Below are 24,414 nucleotides of genomic sequence, written 5' to 3'. Positions count from 1 at the left end.
GCTGTAAAATGAAGGGTTAGACTTCTGACTCTAAACTCTGTATGAACTTGTGACTTAAATTAGATCCACTTCAGGTCCTTTAGGGTCTTGTGTGGGCTCATGTTAATTTCTATGACTGGATTTTGCTTAAAAATAGATTCCATAATGTTATACTCCTACCCTGACTTGGTCTCATTCAGTGATTTTATACTTTATAGGTCTTTAAAGTCATGAAATCCTATAGACTTTCCTGACAAAATTAAGTTCTAGCAACAGGAGTTAACTTGGATTGCATTTGACCAAATGGGTCTCTTGATCTGCATTCAACATTCCACATGGTGCTTCCAACTTCCCTGAAGCTTGAATGAAGTAAGAATCTTGGTCATGTTTCCAGGACCAAGAAGAGTGATAATTGTGTGCCACTATAGGAGAAGTAGGTAAAAACCAGGGCACAGTCCAAGACAGCAGTAACCACACCTCTCCCCAGATCACACCACTTTGGAAGCACCAAAAACTTGCAGACCTCAGAACTAGGTCCCAAAACAGCTATACAAAAAAGACTGAAGCTTGGCATGGTGCTTCCACATTCTTAGGTAAGCAGAGCCCAAATTTAACATAACATTCAAATTCAAGAAATAGGTTGGAAAAATGAGCAACCCCCCCCCCCCCCAAAGGATTTGACTATAAAAAACTACTACAGTGGCAGGGGAGACTGAGAGGAAAAATTTAGAAGAAGACAATAATGTGAAAACAGCTACAAGCAAAACTTCAAAGAAAATTTCTAATTTGATCTAAGCCAAATAAGATTTCCTGGAAGAGTTAAAGAAAGGGATGAGAGTGGTAGAGGAAAAATTGGGAAAAGAAACAAGAATGATGCAAGAAAATTATGAAAAGAGAATGAACATATTGGTAAAAGAGGTAAAAAAAATACTAAAGAAAATAACATCTTAGAACAGTGATGGCAAACCTTTTAAAGACTTAATGCCCAAACTGGACCTTCACACCTCATGTGAGCCCACACCCTTATCCTAGATAGGGGAGAGAGAAAGTACTCCCATTGGAGCTTCTGGACAGAGGGGCAGGTGATAAGAGAAATGTCCTCAGGTGAACATGGAGAGGGGAAGGAGAGCAGCCCCTCCCTCTGTCGTGCCATAGGTTCACCAACACAGCCTTAGAAAACAAAAATTGGCCTAATGGTAAAAGAGGCACAAAAATTCATTGAAGAAGAGAACTTAAAAAAAAAAACAACAGTAACTGAGACATGAAGAAACAATAAAACAAAGTCAAAAGATGAAAAAATAGAAGAAAAAAAGAAATATCTCATAGGATAAATGAATGAGAAAACACTTATTAAGTACTTAGTATATGCAGAACACTGTTCTGAAGTGCTAGAGATGCAAAGATAGACTCTGATCTTAAGAAACTCACATTTTCATTTTTGTTGTTCAGTTGTTTCAGTTATGCCCAGTCACACAGTTAGTAAGTGTTCGAGGCCAGATTTGAACTCAAGACTCAAGAAGATGAATCTTCCTGACTTTAGGCCTGGCATTCTATCCACGATGCCATCTGTAACTGATGTTATAAAGGTATAGGAGGGATTACTGGCTAAATAACTTGGTTGTTCTATTGATCAAGGGGAAGGTGTTTGGGATTCAGGCATTGCTTTCTGCATAGGGACTGGGTGGTATCTCCCTCCCATCCTCACCCTGGGGAATCCAATAAGCTATATTGCTTCTCTAATTGGAATTGGGTTTGATGTCTATAGAAATTGAACTTCAGTCTACAGAGTTCCTCTGGGACATTTTGGCAGAAAATTCCATTCTCCCACCTGTCTAGTTCAACACCTGGGCTGGCCTCAATGAAAAGTTATTAAATGTCATTCCTGTCTCTACTTTGTGGTATGGAAATTGGAGGGTAATTCCAGAGGAATTGTGGTCTATTGTTCTGTTATGGGGTGGGAGGAACCTCCCTGACCACTGTAGGGGAAGTAAGACAAGGAACCTCATTGGGGTATCTTCCTTCTTTGGAATATTTCCCAGTCTTGAATAGTTTCCCTTAGTACTCCAATTAGTGGATTGGGAAATATCTATAACTGCCCTCTTTCATTACAATGTATAATGGAAAATGTATTAAATATATGGCTGCCTTATAGGTAGGTAGATAAGGAGATAAGTTGACTAGGAGAGCCACTACCAATGTGAATGCAAACAGCACTGGCCTTGTAGTCAGAAGACCTGGGTTCAAATTTCTCTGATATTGTCTATTATGTGACTTTGAGCTTAGTGCTGATTTCTCTCTCTGTGAAATCTAATAATAACATTTGTCCTGTCCCTTATAGGGTCATTATAAAGAAAACACCTTGTAAATAGTAAACATCCAGATGAGACTTCTTATTAGTGAGGGCACTAGTCTTGCCTAAGGTATGAAACACCAGATTTGGAATCAAGAGACCTGGGTTAGATTCCTACCCCCAATGCTTCTTAACTGTGTTGTCTTGGGCAAACTCACTTAACCTGTCTGCCTCAGTTTCCTCATTTGTAAACTCAGGTTACAACTGTCACCTACCTCATAGATTGGATTAAATGAGGCTGTACGTAAAAAGCATCTTGCAAACTTTTCTGAGACTGTGAACTCTTCTAATTACTAATGGCTTAAGCGCTACAATGTGTCTTAAAATGGAACTGATTATCTTCCCTCCAAACTTCCTCTTTTCAGATGAGAGCACCACTTCCCATTAACTGAAGTTTGTGACTTTGGAGTCAACTTTGACTTTCACTCTCTCTGACTCTATCCAATCAGTTATCAAATTTTGCTGATTTTATCTCTACAACATCTCTTGTCCCCTCAATTAGAATGTGAACTCCCTGAGAGGAGGGATGACTTACTTTTCTATTTGTATCTCTAGTGCTTTTCATATAGTAAGCACTTACCAAGCTACTTATTTATTCATTCACGTCTTGCAGCCATTCCATTCTTTCTATTCACACAGCTATTACTGTAGCCCAGATCCTCATCACCTCTCACCGGGTCTGTTGTAAGAGCCTTTTGATTGGTCTCTCACTGAAAGCTTCAGCTATTAAAATAATCTTCCTAAAATACAGGTCTGACCAGCACTCTCCCCTGTTCAAAAACTAGCAGGGGCATCCTATTGCCTCTAGGATAAAATCCAAACTCTTCAGCCTGACATTTAAGACATGCCATAATATGGCTTGAACTGATCATTCCATTCCCATTTCCTTCTTTCATGAACTCTGCCTTCCATCTAAGATGCATTACTATCTTTCCTCTAACCTTGACATTTTATCTCTCACCCATGGGTATTCCCTTTAGCCTGAAATGTACCTTTCTCATCTCATCGGATCTCTCTGAAGCTTTATCTTCCTTTGAGACTTGGATCAGGGGCCATCTCTTTAGTAAAGCCTTCTCTGATCTCCTCTACTCCCCAGTTGTTAGTATGTTCTTTCTCTCCCTTCTCAAAGTACCTTTTTATTTCCCAGGTTGGTCACATGCTCTTTTCCTTCCACCAAAATAAGCAGAGAAGTTCGTTTTATTTTATCTTGGTATTACTATTGTCACCACAATGCCTAGCACAAAGGTATCTAATAAATGTCTGTTGAATTGGATTGAACTGAATTGATTTCAGAAACATAGCTATCCATCCAAAATAACCTCATCCTCTAGGCTGCCTAAAATCCCACCACTAAAGTTGAATCTTTTTATTTACTTTTAGGCAAACAGGGTTAAGGACTTATCCAGGATCTTAGATGTGGGAAGTATCTGGGATCAGATTTGAACCTTGTCACCAGACCTGGTACCCTAACCACTGTGTCACCTAGCTGCCCCTTGTTGAATCCTTTTAGATAAAGGTTTTGATCATGGAGTAAAAACAAGTTTTCCTATTGAGGAGTAATACTTTAAAAAAGGTATGAATGAAGCATCTGAAGTCTGGGCAGGATAATAGAGATGGGAAAAGGGAGAGGGGGAAGGGAGAGATAGAAAGAGAGAGCAGAGAGAGAAAAAGAATGAAAGAGAGAAGGGAGAGGAGTAGAAGGAGGAGGAGGAGGAGGAGGAGGAGGAGAGAGAGAGAGAGAGAGAGAGAGAGAGAGAGAGAGAGAGAGAGAGAGAGAGAGAGAATGAACTCTGGATGGATATGAGGGGAGAAGAGGGCTCCACAAGGGAGGAATTTTGGCTGGAAAAACCAAAGACAGGCTGTCTGTTTCACAGTTTTGACCTGAGGTCAGCCAGAATATTTCGTGTGAGTCCAAAGAGTTTGACCAGCTCTATGTTTATAGACTACACAAAACCATTTAATGTTGTTAACAGTGCTGTCTCTGGTTGTTACTAAACAAGTTTATTCACTTTGAGCAGTTCACCAAGCTCTTGCAGTCTGGTTGATAAGGTCAGTGTATGGTAGGAATCCTTGCCCATCCCATTTATTCCCTTTTGGCCTTGTAGAGAAGGAGATACCTAATCTTACTCAATATCTTCTAGGAAACCAGACTGGAAGACTTAACTCAGAACTTGGAGAGAAGCTGGTATCTGCAGCCATTCTAAATATCTGAGACACTTTGAACTTGATAGGCCACGGGCATCACTAGAAAGTCTTGGAGATGGGTGTCCAGGAATTGCTAGGTGTAGTTGACTACCCTGAAAATGCATGTACACAAAGACATGTAGTTCTCTGTGGGCCAAGCCAAGCCAATGAACAAAAAGCCTGAAGAAAATAGAAGTCATTTACTGGGAAACCTTCTATCTAGCCCAGGAGTTGCTTTTCACTGGTGGTATAGCTGACAGATGTTACGAAATTCTGCCATTTGGGCAACCCACTGTCCATTGACATGGGTGCTAACCACCAGGAGATTAAGTTTAGAAGAATTGAACTTCAAGAACTGGGTTCAAACTGTAGATCAAACAAAAGTTATTCAACTCAAGTAAATTATAAATTGCAATTCAGTTCCACAAACATTTATTAAGATTTTTAAATATTTCTGGGTTATTAATTATCTTAAGTAATTAATATTCATTAATATTCTGAGTTCAGGCAGCAGGAGGTGCAAAGTTTACACAAGACAGTTCTTACAGGCCACCTAGAGGCAGGTGATGAAGTAGATAGAGTGCTGGCCCTAGTGTAAGGAAGCTGTCGCTCAGTTGTTTCAGTCATGTCTAACTCTTCATGAATCCATTTGGAGTTTTCTCGGCAAAGATACAGGAGTGATTTGCCACTTCCTTCTTGAGGTCGCTTTTTTTTTTTACAGATGAGAAAACTGAGGTAAATAGTAATAAGTGATTTGTCCAAAGTCACACAGCCAGTAAGTGTCCAAGACTGTATTTGAACCTAGGAAGAGGAGGCTTCCTGTCTCCAGTCCCAGAACTCTATCGTCTGTGTTACCTAGGTGCCTTGGAGAAAGGAAGAGCAGAGTTCAAATCCAGCATTGCATACTGGTGTGCTGTGTGGTCCTGAGCTTGTGACTCAACCTCTGCTTGCCTCAGTTTCCTAAAATGTAGAATAGAGTTAATAATTTATTTTATTTCACAAGGTATTATAAGGCTCAAATGAGATATTTGTAAAGCACAGTGCCTGGCACAAAGTAGGCATTTAATAAATGCTTATTACCTTCCCCTGCCTACCTGCATGAAGCTTAAAGTGTATCAATACTATCTTTAAAAAAATCCAATTAGCAAACATTTATTTTCTCTCCCTCCCATTAGTAAAAAAAAGAAAAACAAAACTCTTATAGAAGATATAGCAAGAATGTGGTCTATTCAACAAGCATTTTTTAAACAAGCATTTCTTTAAACCTTTACTTTCTGTCTTAGAATCACTACTGTGTTTTGGTTCTAAGACTGAAGAGCAGTAAGGACTAGGCAATGGGGGTTAAGTGACTTGCCCAGGGTGACACAGCTGGGAAGTATCTGAGGCCAGTTTTGAACCCAGGACCCATCATACCCTTAGAGAGATGCAGGTGCCTTAGCACCTAAGAAGCCAGTCAACTTCCAACTCCATTAAACACCCAGTTCAAAGGATACATCTGCAAACCTGAAAAGAATACAGTCCAGACAAGGGTATAATTTGGGTGTTTTCAATACCAATATGGTAAATGGTAGAACTTTGTGAGCTCCTTATGTAAACTGGTTTTCTTGTTCTTGTTGAAGAGTTGTAGTGAGAATTCTTGGTCAGGAAGAGAGGGAATTAAATAACTTGAGAAAATGGGTTTTATGTAGTATTTTTAGTGACTCCCATTTCTGCATTGTTGCAATTGGTAGACAAATTTGTCCACAAAACCTCAGTATCAAAATCAAGCTATGATTTAACGTGGTGATGTCAAATGTTTCTAGAAGTTTCCAAGATAAGATTTCTTACTTTAGGGTTTGTGAACTTTAGAAAAATTATTTTTGATGACCATATTTCAATATAATGGTTTTATTTTGTATTCTATATATTTAATTTTATGCATTTCAAGATATTCTTAGAAGTTCCTTGGCTTCTGTAGACTGCCAAAGGAGTCCATGATACAGTAAAAATTAAGATCCTCCTACTGTAAGAAATATGTCCTAGGCTACATTTACAATTCCTTAAAACATGTATATAGCCAGGTTTGTTGTTCAAACAAAAGTGTCCAAAGTCATGCCCAACTCTTTGTCTGTTTTGGGGGTTTTCTTGGCAAAGACAATGGATAGTTTGCCACTTCTGTTTCCTTTTCTCATTTTACAGATGAAGAAACTGAGGCAAATAGGGTCTAAATGACTTTCCCAGGGCCATACAAATACAAACAAATATATTTGAACTCAGGTCTTCCTGACTCCAGGTCCAGTGTTCTATCCACTGAGACACCCTTTAGCTGCCTTTATATTCAAGTTGTACTTTCAAAGTGTATATTAGAAAAGAACTTGTGTAAAATAATGAAGAAGGTATAAAATCAAGATATGCTGACTACAGCTATGTAAAAGAAATCTTTTACACAAAGGTAAAAAGACAAAAAGAATGAAAGAGGGACGGGGAATGGGATGGACCTGGGTTCAGATTGTGCCTCTGACACTACCTTGGACAACTACACTTAAATCTTCCAAGTCTGTAAGATAAGAAGATTGGATAACACAATTTCTCAAATGGCTTCTAGTTCTGGGACTCTGATCTATGATCCTTTGTGACTGGTGATGGAGCTCTAATAAATAAACTTGGCTTTTCATGGCTCTCTCTGGTTCCTGTATCTGGGTGGTGGCATCAACGTAGGAGATATGGGCAGATCTCTAGGGAGAGTGCTTGAATGTTTTGAGGACCCCACTTCTCATGGAGGTGTTTTTACCCATCAGTGCCTGTTCTGTAACCTCGAAGAGAGAGGGATGGTTCTAAGGCCAGGACACAGCTCACCTCTGGGATTTGAGCAGGGCTGCCCATGCCAGGGAATGAGCTAGTACAATGGGGGCATGATTCCTTGCCTTCTTTCTGCCTAGTCATAAACATGTATGCTCATTTCGTGACTCACCATCCCCTAGAGTTATCTAAAAAGATCTTACTGCCATGAAGGGTAAATCTTCATGGGATAGGGGATACTCCCTGTGGCACTGACTAATAGGTGCTAATAATAGCATGGATTTATACAGTACTTTAGACTTTGCAAACACCTTTCACAGGTCTCATTTTCTCCTTACAACACTCTCTGTGGTGTGGTATGGTGTGGTGTTATTTTGATTTCTTCTTGGCAGATAAGACAACTGAAATCCAGAGAGCTCAAATGAAATACCTAACACAAGAAGCTTTTTATGAGGCTGGAACTTCAGCATAACAGAAATAGTCCTGGATTTGGAGTCAAAGGTCCTGAGTTCAGATCCAGATTCTGGTACTTACTGATTGAATGATGTTGGCCAAGTCACTTAATATGTGTCCATTTTAATTTTCTCATTGATAAAATGAATGAATCCAGATGACCTCCAAGGCTTCCTTGGTTCCAAATTCTGGAATTCCTGACCTTGTTGCCAACCCTTTCATCTATCAATAAAGTACTGATGGAGCAAGTCCTGACTTTAGCTATGCAAAAAATGAAAATTGGAGGGCATGGCTGAGATGAATAAAGTGGGAAGGTACAATGCTTGGGAATTGTTTTCTCAGGCCAGGGTTTTTATCTCATGGTGCCTGCAGAGCCTTGGCATCAAGTGCCTGGCATAGTAGGGACAAGATGAAATTTTTCCTACTCTTGTTGTTGAGTTAATGAATCAGACAGAGGCCTCTGCTTAAGAAGGGGTGTGTATTAATTACATAATTCTGAGAGAATGTGTTGTTATAAGCTGTGGTTCAGTATGTAATTTCAGTGTTTGGGGGGATTAACTGTAACATTAACTATTCTTTCCTATGAGGCTTCTTAAATCCACCATTAGGCAAAAAGTTCTCAACACTGGCCATGTCACCTCATCTGGCCTCACCTTCCTATGACAATTTATACTTTGCAAAGCATGCAAAAGTCTTATCAGAAAGGCCAATCTATAGAGTTTTGTTGTTCATTTGTGTCTGACTCTTCATGACTCCATTTGGTGTTTTCTTGGCAAATATACTGGAGTGGTTTGCCAGCTCCTTCTCCAGCTTTTTTTTTTTTTTACAGATGAGGAAACTGAGGCAAACAGGGTTAAGTGACTTGGCCAGCTGTCACACAATTAGAAAATATTTGAGGTCAGATTTGAACTCACGAAGATGTCTTGCTGATTCCAAGCCCAGTGCTCTATCAACTGCACCTGTGACTTCTGTGATCACCTTCTCGAAACCTCCTGTTTCTCCAACTATAATACCTATAGATTATGTACCTGCGGTTAGGTGGGGCAATCTATAGATATTACAGATGAAGAAACAAGGGCCATAGAGAAGGTGAGTGTAGAAATCACACATCTAGCTTGTGGCAAAGCTGAGAATTAGATTCTAGTCTGCTGACTCCAGGGTTAAAGCTCTTTCTACAAGACTGTACAGCCTTGGGAATTGGTGAATATGGATACGACACTACAGGCTCATTGGTGCTTCCTAAAAGGCATTGATAGAAATATCTGTGGTCTGGAATTTCAGCAGGTTATAGTGGAAATAATGGTTATAGTCTGACTTAGAGTTAGAAAAGACCTGAATCTGAATTTTGCCTCTCCTACTTACTATCTAGGTGAATAGTGCCAAATCAAAGGACATCTTTGGGCAAGAGTTTCCTTTTCTGGAAAATGGAGATAAATCAATCAGTTAACAAGCATTTGGTAAGTGGCTACTGTGTCAGTCAGTCACTAAAACTTTTAAGTATCCATTTCTTGCCTGGCACTGAGTTAGGAGCTGCAGATACAGAAACAAAGCCAAAGTCATCTGAGCCCTCCAGGAGCCCAGATTCTGTTAGGGAGACAACACGTACGTGTATAAGATAAACACAGGGTCATGGGAGTTGGGGTAGGGGTGAGATAGGGGGAGATAAGGAAAGTATTCATGTGGAAGGTGGTATCTCACCTGAGCTTTGAAGGGAATTAGGGATCATAAGGGATGCTAATGCATATATTTCACAGGGTTAGTAGGATCAAATGACACCATGCATTTATAAAAGAACTGTGTCCACATTAGATACAAATTCCTGTTACTATTATAAAAGGCATCTGCCTGGAATTATTAATTTTTAAAATCAGTGCTGATAAGAACAGAAACAACTCTTCTAAGGTGAAGCCTTCCAACATCACTTCTTTTTTTAACCCTAACCTTCTGTCTTAGTACAAATTCTTTTTTTTTTTAATTTCTCTTTATTTTATTCCAGTAACAAATTTACACATAAATTTTCCAAGTTTACATGATTCATGTCATCTCCTTCCCCCTTTCCTTTCCCCTTCCTGGAATTCTCAAACAATTCCACTGGTCTGTACATGTATTATCACTTAGTACCAGTTCTAAGACAGAAAAATGTCAAAGGTCAGACATTTGGGGTTAAATGACTGCCCATGGTCACATAACTAAGGAAGGGTCTGAGGTCAGATTTGAACTCGGGTCCTCTTGACTCCAGGCCTGGCACTCTGTGCTATCTAGCTGTCCCTTAGCATTATTTCTTGAAACTTGGAATAAGCATTATTGTTCAATCAGTTCAGTTCTGTCTGATTTGTGATGCCATTTGAGATTTTCTTGGCAAAGATATGAGTGGTTTATCATTTCTTTCTCTAGATCATTTTTCAGATGAGAAAGCTGAGGCAAACAGGGCTAAGTGATTTGCCCAGAGCCACATAGCTAGTGAGTGTCTGGGGTCAAATTTGAACTTAAGTCTTCCTGATTCTAGGCTGGTGCTCTATCTGCTGCCCCACCTAGCTCCCTGAAATAATTTAATTGTCTCCCATGGCTATTAGACTTTGTAATCTGGGAGGTTAAAAATCTAATATTTTTCTTTGGAAATTTTTAGGCTTTTGTTGTTTTCTCTTTTCTTGCTTACATGAGAATATCATTTAATCTTGCATTCTTGGGATGAAACAATTAAAAATAGTTATAGGATTAGTTTAATTTTTTTCAGAACAAATTGGGCTTGGCTAAGAAGAGTATTCTTGGAGGAGAGGGGGAAGATATAGACATGACCCATCCTACTCTCTGATAATCTCTGAGCTCATAGATCCAGAGCCGGAAGAGACCTCCAGGCAAGCTAGTCCAACTGGCCCATTTTGCAGACAGAAAAGGACCAGAGAGGTTGAGTAAGTAGCCCAAGGCCACACAAGGAGTTAGTAGCAGAAAGAGGATTACTTACAGTTTCCTCTTCTTCCAAATCCTCGTTCTTTGTTTGTACTTGTCTATTCTTATTTGTATTATTTTCTTTTTCTGTGTCTTATCTGCCCTCCTACATTGTTAGCTTCTTCTGGGAAGGATCCAAGTCTTATTTATCTTGGTTATAATTACATTATATTATATTTAAATATTATAATTATATATATAATAATGGTTAACATTTATATATTAAAAATGTTTTATATACACGACCGCATTGGAATTTGACAACAGCTTGTGAAACAGGCGATATTCTAATCCCCTTTTTACAGATGAGCAAATTGAAGCTGGGAGTGATTAAGGGACTTTGCCAGAGACATACAACTAGCAAGTGCCTTGAGGCAGGATTGGAATTTAGGTTTTCCTGATTCCCAAATGTAGGGCTCTTTCCACTATGCCAGGCTGCTTCCATTGATGGTAGTTCTTAGCACATTGTATTTTATATTTCTTATTTGTTCAGTCATTTGGCTGTATCTGACTCATCCTGATTCTATAGATCAGAGCATGCTAGGTTCTTCTATCCTCTACTTTCTTTCAAAGTCTGTCCAAGTTTATGTTTGTTACTTCTATGACACTATCTCTCCATCTCACCCTCTGATATCCATCTCCTTCTCCTTTTGCCTTCAATCTTTCCCAGTATTAGGGCTTTTCCAGTGAGTCCTGTCTTCTCATTATATGGCCAAAGTATTTAAGCTTTAGTTCTAGTGTTTGTCCTTCCAGTCTGAATTTCAGGTATCCCTTCTTCATCCATACTTTCCCATCATGGTTTTGCTATATCACAGATTGGCATAAGAAATTAAAAGGGAATTTGGGGGTAGGGTTGCTGAAGTCGCAGATGGTACCCCAAGGCCAGAAGATAACACAGAAAAAATTTAGAAACTATATAGTTTATGATCAGATACTTAACTAAAATTTTATAAAAAGAAAAAGAAAAAATTTGGACTTTTCTAGTACTAAGTGCAGGCCCAAAATTTTAAAGTGAATTTTCCAGATTATGGGGATGCTGAGTGCCTAACCTTTGTGATTGGAAAAGACTTCCTGTAATTTCTTTAAACTATTAACTGATTTGATCTCCTTCCTTGTCCAAGGGACTCTCAACAGACTTCTTTAGAACCACACTTCAAAAGCATGGATTCTATAGATCTCAGCTTTCCTTATAGTCCAACTCAGGACTTAATACATATTTCTTGACCTAATAAATAGATACCACTTGCCTAAGGGAAAGAGACCTGATAAAGTTTTCCAAATCAGGATTCTTGGACTTAGGTGGTTTCTGAAGCTTGTTTCTCCCCTAGGTTATTCCTTCATCTTCTTTCTGAGTTTCTAGCAATGGCAGATACTTTTTGTCACCTCCATTTACATTTTTTCTTTTTTTTTAACCTTTACCTTCTGTCTCAGAATCAATACTGTGTATTGGTTCCAAAACAGAATGGTAAGAGTTCAGCAATGGGGATTAAATGAATTGCCCAGCTCTCTCCACTGTCCCCTTAATTTGCATTTTAAAGCACATATAGGCAATTTGGGCTGCTAAGAGGCACAGTGGACAGAGTACTGGTCCTGGGCAAGTCTCTTAACTTTGTTGGCCTCAGTTTCCTCATCTGTAAAATGAGCTGGAGAAGGAAATGGCAGGCTGCTCGGGAATCTTTTCTAAGAAAACCCCAAATGGGGTCATGAAGAGTCAGACCCGACTAAAAACGAAGGGACAACAACATCAGGTACAAAGGTCGGAATGAGCCTCAGCATGGCATATTACAGGAGACAAGGAGGACGAGACTGACCCGTTTGGATCTCTTCGGCTTCACTGATTTCCTATTCACAGAGAATCTAAATGAATCGCAGGCGCAGGAAGGGGGGAGTTCTGGGCTGGGGCTCGTGCCAGGGATGGGTCTCTGGTGAGACTCCCCCCCAAAGCCTCTCCCATCGGAGGGAGAATGCTAAATGAGTCTCCGATCTGTCTGGTATTCTCTTAGTCATCCACTCTTAAAATACTTCCCTCTTGGTGTGATACGGAGACGCCAGCATTGGGCTGACCAGCATTAACCTCTCACATTCAGCTGCTGCCCCGCAACGAGACAGCCTGCCAGGGAGAGCGAACTCTGCTCATTCTCCTCTAGAAGCTTAAAAGGGAACGTTTTAAAGACCAGCGTCACGGGGACGTCATGGTTCCCCTTTAACTCACACCAGGGGAAGATGGATCAGGGTGACCCGAGTTCTCTGCGGGTGGAGATCCTGTTCTCAGGAAGCTATCTTCCTTCTCCACCCCCGCTCGTGGGTTCAAATTTGCGGATCTGTGAAATAGTGATGGAGAAGACAAAGCAGAGGGCTAATAGCAGGGCACTGGGGCTTTGCCACTGACCAGGGGCTTTTCCAAGCCCCCCTTTCCTCATCTGTCAATCGGATCTGTGTGACAGGATAATTGTGGAAAGTATAAAGCACTATTTAGGTGGGATGTGTTTATTGTTATTCAGCCTTGTCTGCCTCCTCTTGACCCCATTTGAAATTTTCTTGGCAAAGATATGGGTGTGGTTTGCCATTTCCTTCTCTAATTTATTTTATAGAGGAGGAAACTGAGGCAAGAGGACTTGAATGACTTACCCAGGGCCACACAGGTAGGAAGTGTCTGAGGCAGACCTTACTGACTCCATGCCTAGTGCTCTGTCCACTAGGACACCTACTTGCTGCTTAAATCTGACATACTTACTGCTTATTAGTGAATTGGAAGAGAGGAGGGGAGCAAGGCCATCCTGATTTTTGGCAATATCCCTTGGATTTTGGCAGCACAAACAATTGGAAGGGATGTTTGGGACATGATGAATGAGGCTTAGCCTGACCAGAAGGGCCTGACTGGATGCATTTTTAAGTAATTCAATTTAATTCAGTTCACCTGACATTTATTAAACTTCATCCTAGGGCAGAATCCTGTGCTAGTCACCAGGAGAGATGCAAAGATAAATACGGCCATGTCAAAGGCTTTGAAGGAATGCTGGAATTTGGGCATCTGGAGATGACTAGATGAGGCAGTGGGATGGCTTGGCTTGGCTTTGGTCTGAGTCAGATCCTAAAGTGGATGATTTAAAGCCAGCATTGGGCCTGACTAAGAAATATGGGAGGGCTAACGTATGGTTTAAATATGTTTTGGTTTTTTTTCCAGTAAAGCTTTTCCAGCCCCCTGTTGCCCTCAAGGATCTCTCCCCTCCTCTGAATATCTATAAACTTTCCTCCTTGGACTTCTAGCTCCTACTGGGTTGTGACAGCACCATTATTATTATTATTTTTAAATTTTTTTCCCATGGTTACATGATTCTTCTTGTCTTCCTTCCCCCTCCCAGAGTTGACAAACAATTCCACTGGGTTATATATATATATATATATATATATATATATATATATATATATATCATCACTCAAATTCTATTTCCACATTATTCATTTTTGTAATAGAGTACTCTTTTAAAACCAAAACCCAAAATCCTTTATCCATATAAACAAGTGAAAAATCATGTTTTCTTCTGGAATTCTACTCCCACAATTCTTTCTCTAGATGTGGATAGCATTCTTTCTCATAAGTCCCTCAGCATTGTCCTCGATCACTGCATCAGCATCAGTATGATTGCCTTAGATCATTCCCTCTCTTTTAATGTATTTATTCTTTGTCTTTCCAATTTCATATTTGTGTCTTTGTCCTTTAATAATCATAATAATAATCCTTAGTTGTTCAGTTGTATCTGACTCTTTGTGACCTGTGGGCCATAGCACACCGCTACTGGACATGGGATTCTCTTGACAAAGATCCTAGAGCATTTACCATTTCCTTTTTTATTTGATTTAGGCAAAGAGAGGTTAAGCGACTTGCCCAGGGTCACGTAGTTAGTAAGTATCTGATTTGAACTCACATCTTTCTGATTCCAGGAGTTTGCAAAATGATCTCCTTGGGGATATGGCAAAATTGGGATACTAATGCATTGCTGGTGGAGTTGTGAAATAATCCAAACCATTTTGAAAGACAATTTATGCCCAAAGGGCTATAAAACAATTTTTGGATTCATTGTGAATCTTAAAATTTCTCAGACTTGTGAATGTTACAAATTCTCAGACTCTACCTTAGAACATTTGGTTAAGACCATTCCCCATTTTTAACAACGAAGGGACTTTGGTCAGGAATGAGAGAACTCTAACCTTACTCCACCCATACTTACGCATACTTTAGGGGAAGATAAAGTTGTAAACTCCTTACTGAACAATGAAAAAGTACTTAACTCATACTTATAGTGAGGCAAAAGCCCTTAAGCTAAGTCTATTTTTAGATCTAATACAAAAAGGTGCTAAGTACTTATAAAAGGTCAAATTAATCACTAAAAGATCAGGCAACTTGCAAACTTGCAAGAGACAAGCTAAACAAAAGAGGTGTGAAGTTTTAGTCTACCCAGAGAAGTTGAGAACTAAAGAAGGTGTGAATTAAGAATGGTCACTCCTGTGAAAACGTCTACTGTGATTGGTAGATGTGAAAACTTAGGGGAGGTGACATAGGAGAAAATTCTCTTTAAAAGGAGGCCAGAAGGCCTCTGAAGAAAAAAATGCAGCCTTGGAAGCTGAAATGGAGCTTCCTGAGCTAAACTGGAGGGTCTCTCGGAACACTAGAGTTTTGCTTGGAAGGATCTTGTGGTGAGTGATTAAAGACTGACTGGTCTCTCTTAAGGCTTAAAGCCTAGGCTGGCCTAGACTTTTTCCTACTATTCCCTCTTACTCAGTTTCTTTCCCTTTCCTTAATTCCTTTATTTGTATTAATTAAAATCTCCATAAAACCCAGCTGACTTGGGTATTTCATATTTGGGAATTTTTCCCATGGCGATCACCTTATTTTTTATTTAACTCAAGACACAGTCTTGAAACCATATTTTTGCGGTCACAGTTTAAGCCAACCACTCTTTTATCTGTAACAGTTTATGGCAACCATGATAATAATACTACTACTGACAATGTGCTAGGCACTGTGCTAAGCCCTTTGCAAATATTATATCATTTGAATCTCACAAGAATCCCTATTTTTCAAATGAGGAAACTAAGACTCATAGAGGTTCAATGACTTGCCCAGGGTTACACAGAGAGCAATGGCTGAGGCAAGACTCAAACGCAGATCTTCCTGATTTCAAGGGCAAAAATCCATATTTGATCCTTTTTTTTTTAACCTTTACCTTCTGTCTTAGAATTAATACTGTGTATTGGTTCCAAGGGAGAAGAGTGGTAAGGGTTAAGCAATGGGGGTCAAGTGACTTGCCCAGGGTCACACAGCTAGGAAGTGTCTGAGGCCAGATTTGAACCTAGGACTTCCCATCTCTAGGCCTGACCCTCAATCCACTGAACTGCCCAGCTTTTCCCATTTGATATTTCTTTTGTATCCTTCACTATACCTAGAACTATGTTGAACTCATTAAAGGAGGTCAGTAAATATTTGTTGATTGATTATAGTTCCTGTGTGAGCTGCTTCCTGACTCCAGGATGTTGTTATGGTTTCCTCTGGATTGGAGCTATCTCAGTCTAGATCCACTTTCTAAAGTTAGAGCAAATTTCTCCCCTCTCCTAATGGTAATAAGTGTTCTGTTGTCCCTGAACAAATATGTACAAAATGCACTGGGAGACTGGTTGATAGGGCCTTAGGATTTAGGGTGCTTAGAGATCATTGTATCCACAATGCTGATTGAACAGATGAAGAAGCTTATGGAGAGAGACAGACAGACAGAGAGACAGGAAGGGGGGAGAGGGATGGAGGACTGGAAAGAGAAAGGGGGGAGAAGGAAGAGACAGAGAGACAGAGGGATGGGAAGGGGGAAAGGGAAGGAGAAGGGGAGGAGGGAGGCAGGGGATGGGGGAGAAATGGAAGGAGAAAGGGGGAAGAAGGGAGAGAGACAGTGATAGAGATGGGGGAAGGGAAGGAGAAGGAAAGGGGAGAGAGACAAAGATAGAGACAGAGACAAAGAGAGGCAAAAAGAGAAAGAGAAGAGAGAGACACTGAAAGAGAGAGAGAGAGATTTTACTAGAGTAAGTTAAATAATAAGATACAGTCAGGATTTGAACCTAGGTTTTTTTACTTCAAATCCAGTGCCATCTGTACTAGGCTGTGCTTGCTGTTACTATTAATTTTAATTTATTATTTATTATTAATTTCATAAGCCTGACTTCATTACCTCTGATTCTCTTAGCTCTATGGTCACTGATGGAAACATGGGGAAAGAACAGGGTAGAGCAATCTAACAGAGCTGGCAGATACCCAGCAGAATAGGCCCCCATGGCAGTTTCCAGGGAAGGGCAAGTCCAAAAGCTACTTCTCCTACCTCTCTGCTTCTTTTTGATGATAAAGGGAAAGTCTTCCCAGAGGCCTCTCCTCTTCTAGTGCAGCATATCCCAGAGAACAGATGGGAAGGCATCCGTGTGATTAGCCAGCTCCATTTATATGGGGAGTAGGGTTCCCAGGGAAAGTAATTTTCTTTCCTATTATTGACTATGGATAACTAGCTAATATAGAAGAATGTTTTCCTATGATTCTCTCCTCCTTTTCATCATGCATCATCATTACCTTTAAGATCAGACATCCTACCAAAGTCTCACAACTCATGATCTGGCCTGAAAGAACTCTACCTTTTTAAGTAATTTCCTTTTTTGTAAAAAGTCTGTTTCCTCATATATAAAGCAAAGTGACTTCTGCTAAATGATTTTTTTTTTGGCCTCTTTCAACTCTAAATCTATGAGTCTATTAACAATAATGACCATGTCTGCCAACCTCTCCCTTTGTACCAGTCTAGAGGTAGTATGGTTTAGGAATCCAAAGTCCCAGGTCCTTACCCTGGATCTGCTATTAATGAGCTCATTATATGTCCTTACCCTCTTTGGGCCTGAGTTTTCTTATCTTTTACTGAGAGAAAATGGTATTGATGTCTTTCTCTATCTCACAGAGTACCCAATTGAAATCCTGACATGAAAGCCTATTATAGGTAAAGGTATTGTTGGCATCTGAACTGTGATTTACAGCTTCTCATCATTTGAAAGACCTGGAAAATCTGATTTTTAACATGTTCTTTGCTCCTGATTATTTTTATTATTATCGATGTTGCAATCAAAAGGACAACAGCAGCATTCCAATATGAATTTGTGTTTCCACAGTGGCCAGTTTGCCATAGTGAAGAAATGCCGGGAGAAGAGCACAGGGGCTGAGTATGCTGCCAAATTCATCAAGAAACGGCAGAGCCGGGCAAGCCGTCGAGGGGTCCAGCGGGAGGAGATTGAGAGGGAAGTGCACATTCTACAGCAGGTCCTGCATCCCAACGTCATCAAACTGCATGATGTCTATGAGAACCGAACAGACGTGGTTCTCATCCTTGAGCTGTGAGTGGAAGCATTTCCTTTTCTATGTATTCAGACTAGCTGGGGACACTGAGCACAGGAAAAAAATCTTAGGATAAATGGAGAGATATTAGAGGGAAGAGTGAAAAGAGAAGGGCTGAGGTCAGGCAAGCATTAGTCCATCAATATTTATTAAGTGCCTACTTAGGTGTGTGATTCTTGATGACCCCATTTGGGGTTTTCTTGGCAAAGATAGTAGAGTGGTTTGCTATTTCCTTCTCCTGTACCTTTTATAGATGAGGAAACAGACAAACAGGGCTAATTGACTTGCCCAGGGTCATACAGCTAGTAGTATCTGAGACGGAATTTGAACTCTTGATTCCAGGCTCAGCTCTCTATCCACCATGCCATCTAGCTGCTCACCACCACCACCAACCGTACTATTCTAGTGTAAGGTTATATTTAAGATATATTTATTATATATTACATTTTAAATATACTTATATGTATATATTATGTTTCTATATAACATAATATTTATATTTGTATTATATTTATATATGATAGTATCAATATATATTGTTATATGATATATGTATATATTTACATGTATATATTATGTTAATATAGAACATATTTATATATGTATTATATTTATATTATCATTATATTATTTTATGAAATATGTTTATATGACATATTATATAAAATTTATATAATATGTAGATATTATATAACATTTATATAATATATATAGTACTTATATATTATAAATATGTGTGGTATTCTTATATATGTGATATATTTATATATTCTGAGGCTATAAAGGCAAAAATGAGACAATCCCTACACTCAGAGAGCTTCCATTTTCCTGGAGAAATGAGTAAATACTTTATTCATGATTTCTCACTGTTCAGTCACCCCATAGAGCTATTCAGGGTCAAATCTTGTATTCCCACATTTAAGATATTTCTTGCATCCCACTTCTCTCCACTCATACTGCTGATTATTATAGATTATTGGAATAGACTCCTAATTAGCCTCTATTTCCAGTCTTCCTCCATGGACTCTGGTGCTTCCTGTACCCTGCTGCCCAAGTGATCTCTTAAGCACAAATCTGATCCCCAAAAGCTCCTGCTCAATCAACCCTAGTAGCCTCCTTTGTCCCTGGGATAACATATCAGCCCCTCTGTTTGGCTTTTAAAACTCTTCACTCCTTTGTCTGAACCTAAACTTCCAGTTTCATCAGAGAGATCTCTTGTGTCCTGTCAAGCTGATCTTCAAGTTGGCACATTGGGCCTCAACTTGGGAAGACTTAAGTTCAAATATTTTTTTTCTTTTTCTTTTTTTTAATTTTTATTTGGTCATTTCCAAACATTATTCACTGGAAACAAAGATCATTTTCTTTTCTTCCCTCCCCCCCTCCACCTCTCCCACAGCCGACATGCAATTCCACTGGGCATCACATGTGTTCTTGATTCAAACCCATTTCCATGTTGTTGGTATTTGCATTAGAGTGTTCATTTAGAGTCTCTCCTCAGTCATATCCCCTCCAACCCTGTAGTCAAGCAGTTGCTTTTCATCGGTGTTTTTACTCCCACAGTTTATCCTCTGCTTGTGGATAGTGTTTTTTTCTCCTAGATCCCTGCAGATTGTTCAGGGAAACTGCATTGATACTAATGGAGAAGTCCATCACCTTCGATTGTACCACAATGCGTCAGTCTCTGTGTACAATGTTTTCCTGGTTCTGCTCCTTTCGCTCTGCATCACTTCCTGGAGGTTGTTCCAGTCTCCATGGAATTCCTCCACTTTATTATTCCTTTTAGCACAATAGTATTCCATCACCAACATATACCACAATTTGTTCAGCCATTCCCCAACTGAAGGGCATCCCCTCATTTTCCAATTTTTGGCCACCACAAAGAGTGCTGCTATGAATATTCTTGTACAAGTCGTTTTCCTTATGATCTCTTTGGGGTACAAGCCCAGTAGTGCTATGGCTGGATCAAAGGGCAGACAGTCTTTTATCGACCTGAGTTCAAATATTGCTTCAGACACTTACTGGCTTGTGAGCCTGAGCAAGGCACTTCCCTTCTGCCTGTCTCAGTTTCCTCAACTATAAAATGGGGATGATAATAATAGCACTTAACTACCAGGGTGATTTTGAGGATCAAATGGGATAATAATTTAAGGTGCTTAGCATAGTACCTGGTATATAGTAAATGCTACATTAATGTTAGCTTTTATGATGCTGCTGCTGATTTCTCTATTCCTTCTACATGATCACACAGGGTCACACAGCTAGGAAGAACCTGAGGTCAGATTTGAACCTAGGACCTCTAGTCTCCATGCCTGGCTCTCTATTCACTGAGCCACCTAGCTACCCCAAATATATTTTATCAAATTTTGTATTAAAATATATATGTAATATAATACATCTCTCACCTCTTTATCTTTCCATGGACCATGCACCTTACTGGAATGCCCTCCCTCCTGACCTCTGCCTCCCAGAATACTGACCTTCCTTTAAGACATAGTTAATTGCTTCCCATCTCCAGCAGGGCTGAGGGAGATAATTGGGATCTTATGTTTGGAAAATGTACATGGAAAACTGTCATATATAAAATGGGAAAAAATAGGGGAGGGAAAGAACATGAATCATGTAACCATGGAAAATTATTCTAAAGTAATTAATTTTTAAAAATATTGAGGGAAAAAATAAAGTATTTAAATTTTTTAAAAAGACCCAGCAAAAGCCTCCCATTCTATATACCAAGTCTGCCCCGACTCCCCCAACTTCCAGTGCCCTCCCTCCCTCCAGCCTCCCTGGTGTCCAATTGCCTTGCATTTATTTGTATTCGTCCTTTTTACATTTGTTCTACATGATACCCAGTTGTTGCCTCCTCTATTAGAATGTAAGCTCCTTGGGAGCAGGGATTGCTTTGTTTTTCGCACGCCTGTCCCCAACTCTTAGCGCTGTGCTTGGGACACAAGAGCTGCTTAAGAAATACTTGGTGCTTGGGCCAGCTAGGTAGCACAGTGGATGGAGAGCTAAGCCTGGAGTCAGGAGGACCTGGGTTCAAATGTGGCCTCAGACACTGTGTGTGTGTGACCCTTGGCAAGTCACTTAACCCCTATTATCTAGCCTTTGTTGCTCTTCTGCATAGAAATGCTATGCATGAGGGCAGCTCTGAGCCTGGAGAGCCAAGTCTAGACATGGGAGGTGTTTCCTCCCTGGGTGTCCCTGGGCAGGGCACTTAATCTCCACTGCCTAGCTCTTCTGCCTGGGAGAATATACAGTATTTATTATTATTATTCAATATAACATATTATAATAAAATCATATTAATATTATTAATATGCAGGATTATTTCAAATATACAGTATTAATTCAAAGTTGGAAGGTAAGAGTTTTGTTTTTGTTGTCTAAGGTAAGAGTTTTTAAAAAGTGATCCTAAGACAGAAGGTAGGGGTTTAAAAAGAAAAAAAAGAAATACCCTGTGATTGACTGATAAAATAATCCTAGTGGGACGGGTGAGAGGGTCCCCGACACCTGGAGAAGTCAGGCAAGGCCTCTTGGAAGACTCAGGAAACGGCAGATGTGTGGGCCCAGGAGGGAGGTGAGGTCAGCGGCCAGCAGCTTCCCTTTGCCCTTCGTCCCTGCAGCCCTGCATCCAGGGACACAGTCTGAGGAAGGTGGAGGGCAGCTGGCCCGGATACGGTGTCTTTCTGTTAGAAGAGACAAGAGGTCACAGGCCTGACTTGGTCTGAATCTGGGCCAAGGAACCCGGAGGGGGGAAAACCAGAACCTTCCGTCGTTGGCCTGGAAGGGATGGATGGCCAAAGGAGATGTGGGGTGGGCGGGGAAGTAGGAATGATGGAGGGAGAAGGTGGAATGAAAGAGAAAGCGGTCATGGCGATTAGGGGGAAAGATACATTATAATAATAATAATATTATTATTTAACCCCCCTTACCTTCTGTCTTAGAATTTATAAGTATCAGCTCCAATGTGGAAAAGTGGTAAGGGCCAGGCAATTGGGATTAAGTGATTTTCCCAGGATCACACAGCTAGAAAGTTCCTGAGGTCACATTTGAACCCAGGACCTTCAGCCTCCACACCTGGCTCTCTATCCAAGGAGTCATCCAGCTGCTCCAAAATATATTTTATTAAATTTTATATTAAAAGGAATAAGGAATATAATAAATATATTTGTACAAAATAAATGATTATATATTAAATTAACATAAATAAGTATTTATTGTTTATTTAACAATCTTAATAAAACTAATATTAAATTAATTTAAATTAATATTAAATACATTTTAGTAAAGCCCTCTTCTAATCCTCTAACAATGTATAAGCAACATAGTTTGATGGGGAACACCAAATACACACACAGACACACTGAATTTGGGATCAGAAAATCTATATCTTGAGCCAATACTTACTGGCTGTGTGACCTTGGAAAAGTCATTAACTGACTTGATCCTTATTTTCCTTAGCTATAAAGTGGGGATAATACTTGTACTATCTATATGACAGGTGGGGCTCAAGTTGAATTATATATGAGAAGGTGTTTTATAAATACTGAAGTGTTATGTAAGCCAATGTGTCATTAAAAATAATTTAAAACTTAATATTTTATTAATTAATACTTAATTTTAATTTAATTATAAATATATTTTATTTAAATTTTAATTATTTCAATTAATTTAATCTTAAAACAAAATATATAGATAAATAATAAATGATAAAATAATTAATAAAATAAAAATTAAAAACAAAATTAACTGTCAGAGGCCTGACTTAGCATGCTATAACTGAGCTAGAGACAATGAAGAGGATATTGTGTTGGGTTTGGAGTCAGGAAGAGCTGAGTTGGTCTTCTATTTACTAGCGACATGACCCTAGGTAGGTAACCTAAGATCTTTCAGGCTCAATTTCTTTATTTATAAAATGGGCACAATAGTACCCACCTCACAGGGTTATTGTGAGATAATTAAGAAAACACTTTGATAGTAAGTCAGTCCAAAAGCATTTATTAATAGGTGATTGAGATATTGCTAAGAGTCAGGAAGACCTGAGTTCAAATGTGGCCTCAGATACTAGCTACATGACCCTGAGCAAGTCACTTAATACTGTTTACCTCAGTTTCCTCATCTGTCAAATGAGCTGAAGAAGGAGATGGCAAACCACTTCTGTATCTTTGCCAAGAAAATCCCAAATGGTATCCCAGAGAGTCAGACAGGACTGAAGTAACTCAAAAGCAATAAATGAAAAGAAAGACAAAAACAAAAAAAAAAAACTAGTCCCTGATCTCCAGATCACGGGCTAATAGGGGAGATGACATTCTATCAACTCGGTGCCAACAAGATCTATATGGATTAAATTGGAGATGATCCACAGAGAGAAGGCACTAGGATGAAGTGGACTGGGAAAGGTTTAGCAAACTTTAAAGAGATATTAAATCTGCTCCTCCATATGAATATTGTGGGCTTTGTGCTCTCTTAGTGTTAGATCCATAAAGAAGAAACCATTAGAGAATCCAGTATTATTAAGAGCTAAAGGGGAGCTTGTGTGGTACAGACTATAAATAATATAAAAATCCAGGGAAGAGTGAGATCACTAATCCATTTATTCCCCTCTCTCTTGCTTGCCTGACTAATTAGTTGGTTCTTGGAGGGAAGGACCGTTTAAATTTGTTTTCTTTGGGCTTAGATTAGGTCCATTGGATCTATGGAAAGATCAGCACATGCTTGGAAAATGGAAAAATCATTCCAACCTCCTATAGTCGATTTATCTCCCTGATCTCTCAGCTCACTCTAGAGTGATGGGTCAAGCCCATTGCCTAATGCTGTCCCATTTGTTAGGAGTATTTCCCCTGGAAGTGGGGCCTGGGGAGATCAGATTATAAAAATACATAGAATTTTAGACAACACAAATAATAATAATGATGATGATAACTGGCACATAATATCGTACAGTTTGCAAATGGATTTACATTGATTAACTCTTTTGATCTTCACCAATAATCCTGTGACAGCAAGGAGATCAAGTTAGTCAAGACAAATTAATTCATATTATTCACTGGAACATCAAATAAACTTAAATACTTTGGCCACTTATTGAGAAGAAGGGACTTGCTGGAAAAGACCCTGATGCTTGGAAAGATTGAAGGCAAAAGAAAAAGGGGATGGCTGAGGAGGAGATGGAGAGATAGTGTCATGGCAACAGTAAACATGGATTTGGAAGGATGTTGAGAGATAGTGAAGGACAGAAGTATCTACTAACCTCTGATTCCCAGGGTCAGGAAGAATCAGAGTGACTGAATGACTGAACAACAATGGTGTTCAC

At 39.5% G+C, this 24,414-nt stretch overlaps 1 protein-coding gene across 3 annotated transcripts in view; it reads left to right on the top strand.

The window, feature by feature from the left end:
- DAPK2 (death associated protein kinase 2) overlaps positions 1–24,414 on the top strand; it is a 199,478-nt gene that overhangs the window by 85,916 nt on the left and 89,148 nt on the right. For all 3 annotated transcript variants that reach the window (XM_016427665.2, XM_016427663.2, XM_016427664.2), the window contains exon 3: positions 17,879–18,100. In XM_016427665.2, the coding sequence (XP_016283151.1) occupies positions 17,879–18,100 (222 nt within the window). The remainder of the gene's footprint in view (positions 1–17,878; positions 18,101–24,414) is intronic.

The sequence above is a fragment of the Monodelphis domestica genome, chromosome 1 (assembly GCF_027887165.1).
Source record: "Monodelphis domestica isolate mMonDom1 chromosome 1, mMonDom1.pri, whole genome shotgun sequence".
NCBI lineage: Eukaryota > Metazoa > Chordata > Mammalia > Didelphimorphia > Didelphidae > Monodelphis > Monodelphis domestica.
Note: the sequence above shows the minus strand (reverse complement) of the source record. Positions and strands in the feature narration are given on the sequence as shown.